Genomic DNA, 7,471 nt, shown 5'->3' with positions numbered 1-7,471 from the left:
ATTAAAATTACAGGATTGAGTTGCAGTCTTTCATTACAGAACATGAAAAAATTAGGTATGTCAGATAAGATCTTTGAAGTTTCAAACAAAACTGTGATAGATTATAATAGCGCACAATTATGACTCACTGGGTCTGGGAAATAACGTCTTTAATAGGATGCAGAGAAAAATAATATCCTTAGATGAACAAAATCTTGGTTTATCCACCATCAAGCCTCTTTCTTCTGAAACAGATCAGTACTGAGTTTCCAACTTTCTCTTTTTCTTTGTTGTATCAAGTCTCCTTTCACATTTGTGTTACCCAGCATTGCACTCTTTACACTTTGAAATACTCCTTTAGAACTAAGGCCTCCAATACCATACACCAAATTTGTACTATCCTCCCCACCGCTATAATTATTTACTTTAGTCCCCTGCTTTCCAAAATGCTATCAATATAACATATTAGTACCTTGTACAAAATTAATTGTATTAACCTAATCTTCTTCTATTTTATTATTCTTGGACTACAGCCATAAATCTTAAATATTATTTAATAATGCTTATGTCAACTCTACAACAAACCTGGCTGCAGCCATATTTGTCTTTCTAGGTTGCCACAAGAAGGGGAGGGGGAACGAGGCATTTTTGCTAGTCTAAACATGAGTACATCCAATAAACATGTTCTCTGAGGAAATCTCGTGCCTTGGAGTTCTGATTTACTTGGTTCCATCAGTCGGAACCTTGACAGTTTATGCTCTTTGATTCCAACCTTGTTCATGTCCCATTACTATCCTCTTTTATATAAATGGAAAGAGCAACTTTCTATGATGCATTTCAACTCTAAGCCAAAGGCCTATATGTACACTACACATATAAACATCTGTCCCAGATGTATCAAGATATGTGGTGCCATCCTAAATAAACTATTTAGAGCCAAGGATAAGACATTCAGATAATTCTTGAGAAATGGCAGACCATTTAATGACCGTTCAAAACAACAACTGACACCCCAAAACCTGTTTCAAAGTTATGACAGATGCAGCGCTTCTGCGGTCATTCACACTTATGACAGACCATGGGGATGCTGCAGTGCTCTTCCCTGCTTGTCTTCTCCCCGCCATCCCTTGCAGCATTTAGGCATTTTCCCCCATTCCTTCCAGGACCCCTGCTTTCTGCACCTATCAGCCGGCTCCAAGCAGGAGGCTGCAAGGCTGCAAAGCTCTACCTCTCTAGGCTTTGGGAAGCTGGCCTTTGCATACAAGGCAGATTCACGACCAGCTCCCCAAACCTTTCCCTTGCTTAATCACCTCCCTCCTCCCCAGCCACATTTCTTCAATAAAAAAACAAAAAATGCTGAGAAGGAAGAACGTGTTGATTTCCCCCACCCTAGCCCAATTAGGTGCTAAAGCTAAATTTGCCCTCCAACCAATATTCCTTTTAAAAACCTTACCTTGACTCCAGGCTGAAGAGAAAAGCAACTAAGTGAGCAAGGAGAGAAAATCTTTCTGCAGTTTTCCCCGCATGAAGTACAGTGGGGAAAAAAATCCCTAAAAGTTGGGCCAGAAAATGGAGGACGCTAGGCCTTCACAAGATTTAGATCCGCATGACTGCCTGTAGAGTCCAGTTAGGACTTAAAGGTTATACTGTAGACTGCCCTCTACAGACAATCAAACCCACAGCAAAAGCCTGCAAAGTCCCCATGTCCTACATTTTCTGGCCCAACTTTTAGTAATGACTTATTTTTTAACTTCAGGTGGGGAAAAAAAGCTGCAGAAACATTTTCTCTCCTTGCTTGCTTGTTCCTCTAGTCTTTAGCCTAGAGTCAAGGTAAGGTTTTTAAAAGGGACATTGGTTGAAGAGCAGAGGGAGAATTTAGTTTTAGCACCTAATTGGGGTTGGGGGAGGGAAGTTCTACAATGTTGTTTTAGCAATAGCAATAGCACTTATATACCGCTTCATAGTGCTTTACAGCCATCTCTAAGCAGCTTACAAAGTCACCGTATTGCCCCCAACAATCTGAGTCCTCAGAAGGATGGAAGGCTGAGTCAACCATGAGGTGGTAAGAATTGAACTGCCGAACTGCAGGCAGCCAGCAGTCAGCAGAAGTAGCCTGCAGTACGGCATTCTAACCACTGGGCCACCACCATTTTAACTGTAGAAATGTGGCTTGGGGGAGAGGGAAAAGATTAAGCAAGGGAAAAGTTTTGGGAAGCTGGTCGTGAAGCTGCCTTTTATGCAAGGGCCGGCTTCTCAAAACCTAGAAAGTCAGGAAAACTTTGCAGCCTTCTGCTTGCCAGCTGATTGGCACAGAAAATTAGGCTAGGGATTGCTGGCAAAACAATCAGCTGTGCCAAGGTTGGCTTGCAAGATATCCAAAGGGTGGGAAGCATGGTTTATCTCTTGGTGGGGGAGTCTGAGGCAGATGGGTTAGTGCTTGCATTAGGCCTGCCAGAAACTCCCCACTTAACGACCCTTACCAATTCACTAGGGCAGGGGTGTCAAACTCGCAACATCACATGACGTGTCGCAACGTATCATGACTTTTTTGCCATTGATGGCAATGGGGTGGGCATGGTTTCGCTATGATGAATCCAGCCCGCGGGCCGGTAGTTTAACACCCCTGCACTAGGGTGACAGCGATGGCTGGTTACTTGAGGCAGTTTCATGTAATATTATTTTGACTTATGATCCTAATGGGCAGGCTTCATTACGGTCGTAAATGGAAGAGTACCTTATAGTCTGTGATCAAACAGTTAAAACTACACTTTTCCATTGGTAATTACTAGTCCCTGGCAACATAACCTCACAGTAAGTAGAAGAATTGTATAACATTTGCTGCTCTTTGATTACAAACTAATTTACATATGAGAGGCAGCTGCTTCACTTGGCCTAACTGTTGAGCCAATTTTGCACCTCATACTGTGTTCAATAGACAATGCCACTTCCCTAGAAAAATGCCCTTCCCCCACTGAATAGATGAAATCATGTGACTACCACTTTTTTACACACACCCCACAGAGAGACAGAGGGGGGGAATGAATTGTTTTCTAGCAGGGGAAATAATAATATTTTGGTTAGAATATGGGAAAAGAGGAGCCATATGCCCAAAAATTGGAATATCATTCTGTTGCCTCCAGCATGGGATAGAATAGGATTTGGAGCCTGGACATTGTATTGGTGGATGCATTAGAAAGGGATGATCAAGGCACCAAGTTTTGGTTTCACTGTTTGGGGTTTTTTATTATTGTTGTGAGCCATCCAGAGTTGTGGTACATAAGACAGATGGCCATACACATGCATCGATTAAAGAAATAAAATAAACAAATATAACAATATTTGAGATGCCTTTATTATAAAAATTAAATATTAAAAAATGAATGACCAAAAAAACATCACTTGTCATCCCTTCAACTAAAAAAATTCTATCAAGGCAATTACTAGAATAATCAGCGTATATTCGTATTGTAAACTTCCGAATGTTAATTTTATCCAACTGTTAGTAAGCATGGAGCTTTCTGTTCTTTCACTCCACAGAACTGAACGACTTGGTACGGAGACCCATTTAAGATGCTTTAATATCAGAAATGCCATTATAATTTTTGGCTTCATATATGGAAGGCTTACATAGGAAAAAAAATCCCTATCATTTTCATTGCCATTTACAAGGTCGGACAAATATATTTTAATGTTATTGTTATTCTGAAATGTTTAATATTCAGAATGATTGATCTGTGGCAAGTTTTTCTTCCCACTCATAGTTGGTTTAGTTTTAAATGAACTCTACAGGTAGTCCTCGAGTTACGAATGTAATGGAGCCTGCCCATTCCATTCGTAACTCGAACTCTTATGGGAGTGAATCGTGAACCAACAGCACACTGGAAGTGGTGCCATAGAAAATCCTGCCAAATGTAAAGATGCCAAAGGAGTACTCCTAGTGAAGTTCATGGACTGTGGTTCAACCATCAATTCAGAAGTCTACTGTGAAATGTTATAAAAAGTCAGATGAGCCATCCATAACAAGCATCGGGGCATGATGACTTCCGGTGTGGTGTTGGTTCACGATAATGCTCACCCAGACACTGCTAGACGCACCCAAAAATTTTTGAAGCAATTCCGTTGGGATATTTTTGCTCACCCCCCCATAGCCCAGATTTGGTGCCCAGTGAGTACTACTAAGGAATTTCAAACCTTGTAAGACGTTATCACAAGTGACTCAATCTGAATGTCAAAAAGTAATGTAATATTGTATTTTTCTAATGTGTATAATAAAGGTTCTGTATCTGCAAGTGTCTATCATTGATAACCAAACGGAGGTTTATTTCCGAATTGCCCTTGTATGTTCTTTATATGATTTTAAAATTCCTTGGTTCTACTGTTTTTCCTATGAGCTATTTCATTATTTATTCCAGTCAATAGGCTTGAAAGGTGAAATATTTGCAGAGGTATATCATGTCAACGTACAAACATTTCAATCGAACATTATAACTACAGTACTGTAGACATAAACCATCTTCAGTATTACTGACTGTTCTCGATAATACCTTTAAATAACAGCATTATTACTGATTATGCAATAACTGTTTTGTAGTACTATAAAATAATTTCCATCACACTGACTGACTTTTGGAAATATATTCTGCCAATTTCTTGTGAGTAAATATCTAATTGCAAGATTGCACTGAATATTGGGCTGATATAGTAGGTGGCTTTCTAGATTGTCTGCATTGAATTATGCACTTAATTTGGTGGATCCTAACAAATAAAATGGAGAATTTAATATTAAGTTAATTTAGCTTGAGACAAAAAGCCTTATTATATTAAAAAATATCCTGAGGTATGCTTTTCCTTTATTTTCATTCATTTCCAATATTATATTTAATTTAAAGAAAAGGTTAAATCATCATATTGCTTGTAACATAAATATCCCAAACTGTAATTAATAGTGATAAAATATTGATAGAATATTCACTTATTTATACTCATTGTTCTAAGATGTCTAAATAACAATATTAAGAATCTAAGTATTTTACATGTTGTATTGAAATAATCTACTATATTAAAACTGAGAAGATGGAATAATAGATGGTCTATATGACTAGTTTTAATAATATGTTACAAGATTTAACTATTTCTATATTAATACTTTATAGCTATATCTTTATCTTGTTCATATATCACTTCTTTAAATCACTACTTTTATATTGTTTTTTGATTACATTAGCAATATTATATTTTTAGTTGTACTTCATCATGTCTTCTAGTTCTTATAAATATTTAAATGTTAAAAAATACTAAACTGTGTCTGATGATGAAACTATATTAAACATTAACTAAAAGTATTTATTATTTACTATTTTAAATTACTACAGTAAAGTAGCCTGAAAATGCATGCAGTAGTTTTGACAGCCAAATTTTTGAAGTTCAGGATTATTTAATTATTTAATTAAATATCCATTTAATGTGATAGACATCAGTGTCATACCTGAAACTCTTGAAATGTGGGGTTAAGTGATTGCTTTGCTTTTACCTTCAATTTTTGAAGTAGAATATGTTTCTGTTGTGTTTCTAAAATCATTTTCTATTTTTCTCTTACTTTTGCTGGGTCTTTAGAAACTCACAATTTTTCTAGATATATGCAGTTTTAAAGCATTTTTCTGTTAATCTGTATTGTTCTTTATCTATAGATTTTATTTCACAGATGCATGTTTTGAATGAAAAAAAAATCACAATATATAGAAAAATATGAAAAGAGGTGAATAATTCCATTCTAGTAAGACTGTTTCATATTTTTTAAAAAGGCAGATTAAAAAACAACCACACATCTTGCAGCTCATAATATAGATCAAGAAAAACTAAAAGACTTAAGTCCATGCCTTGTATTAATATTCCACAAGTACCACAGCAGTGCAGGAGATGGTATGATGGTTCTTTGAAAACGCCAGAGTAGTTGAGAAAAGGTACACATAGGAAATAAAATATCCTACCAGTATATTGTTTTTAATTAACATTTCTTAATCATCTCATCTATCTATTGGGGGTCACAGTTTAATCTGGTAAATGCAAATTTGTGTATTTATGCTTTCAACAAATCAGCTTAAAAAGGTAGTATTTTCTCCTTCAGCATTTGAATCATGGCTTCTGATCTCAAGGAAATATTCAATTTTCCCTGGATGGAACCTTTTTGTATCTAAAAAAAAGTACCTTATAACTTTTTTGTATGATGAAATACAAAGTCTTTTGTTGGCATTCCTGTCCCTTGGCACTATGTAGCCCACCTACGGTATAAGGCATCTTGTGTGAAGTGTTGTATAGCACATCAGAAGATACAACTTCAGAGAAGCAAAAGAGAATGGCTTTTTCCAAATAACCAGCATGCTTTTGCTCTCTTCCATTTTCTTCAGTTTTGCTCCAAATCTCTCTAGTCCCATCCAGGGAAAATAGAAATATGTACACAGTTAGCAGCCATTTTTCTCTATAGGCTGAGCTGTGACATCAGATAACAGAGGCATCTGTCTTTACAGTCTGATGGCCTTCATTGCACTTGCCTTTGTATGTACTGCCCAAACAAATATTCTCTTTCTGCCTTGCAGCTCAGTGCAATGATAAAGTCTGTTTACAGTATGTTATGATTTAAATTAGAGAAGCACATTTTTAAAGAACTGCAAACACATTACATTAGAATGCTTCATCACAATATACATATGCAGGTAGTCCTTGTTTAGTGCCTGCCTCAGATAGCAAACATTTGAAAATATAATGATAATTAATTGTAATAAATGGTGTAAAAATTCCTTTTTTGATCAATGCTTGCATTTACAGCCAAATGTCTGCTCCTGAAACATACAATGGAATGAGAGAATGCTAGCATTGCTGCACAAGAGATTATCTATCTATCTATCTATCTATCTATCTATCTATCTATCTATCTATCTATCTATCTATCTATCTATCTATCTATCTATCTATCTATCTACCTACCTACCTACCTACCTACCTACCTACCTACCTACCTAATTTATATAGCCACTCACCTCACAAAACAAGTGACTCTGGGCAGCTTTTATGTAAATGAGGCAGCAGCAACCAGCGATCTTCTTAGTGTCTGGAACCATTTGTGGTTGCTAAATGAGGACTAAAGACAATGTATCTAGCCTAAAGCAGCATGTCCCAATTTAGTATCCTTTATGAGTTCAACTCATAAAAATAAAATGATCCAAAGATAAAACTGGCCTGGATAGGATAGAGGAGCTCTCTAAGGGTCTGTATTTTGCTGATTATCCCATCTATTTATTTATTTTATTTATTTATTTAACACTAACTTATATGCCGCCCTTCTCCCCACGGGACTCAGGGCGGCTCACAGCACATTAAAACAACACAAAAACATTTCCCCTATAAAAGCCAATTAAAACCAAATATTTATAGCTGTGACATTATTAAAATCTTTAAAAAATTTTCCCTATTTAAAATTCACCCTAGGTCAGTCCCG

At 36.6% G+C, this 7,471-nt stretch overlaps 1 protein-coding gene across 1 annotated transcript in view; it reads right to left on the bottom strand.

Annotated features, from left to right (window-relative positions):
* Positions 1 to 7,471, bottom strand: part of SNTG2 (syntrophin gamma 2) — a 214,003-nt gene that overhangs the window by 83,109 nt on the left and 123,423 nt on the right. The window contains exon 10 of the mRNA XM_015816873.1: positions 4,662 to 4,688. Within this exon, the coding sequence (XP_015672359.1) occupies positions 4,662 to 4,688 (27 nt within the window). The remainder of the gene's footprint in view (positions 1 to 4,661; positions 4,689 to 7,471) is intronic.

The sequence above is a fragment of the Protobothrops mucrosquamatus genome, unplaced genomic scaffold, assembly GCF_001527695.2.
Source record: "Protobothrops mucrosquamatus isolate PMUCROS unplaced genomic scaffold, P.Mucros_1.0 scaffold515, whole genome shotgun sequence".
NCBI classification, from domain to species: domain Eukaryota; kingdom Metazoa; phylum Chordata; class Lepidosauria; order Squamata; family Viperidae; genus Protobothrops; species Protobothrops mucrosquamatus.
This window is presented reverse-complemented; position numbering and strand designations above follow the sequence as displayed.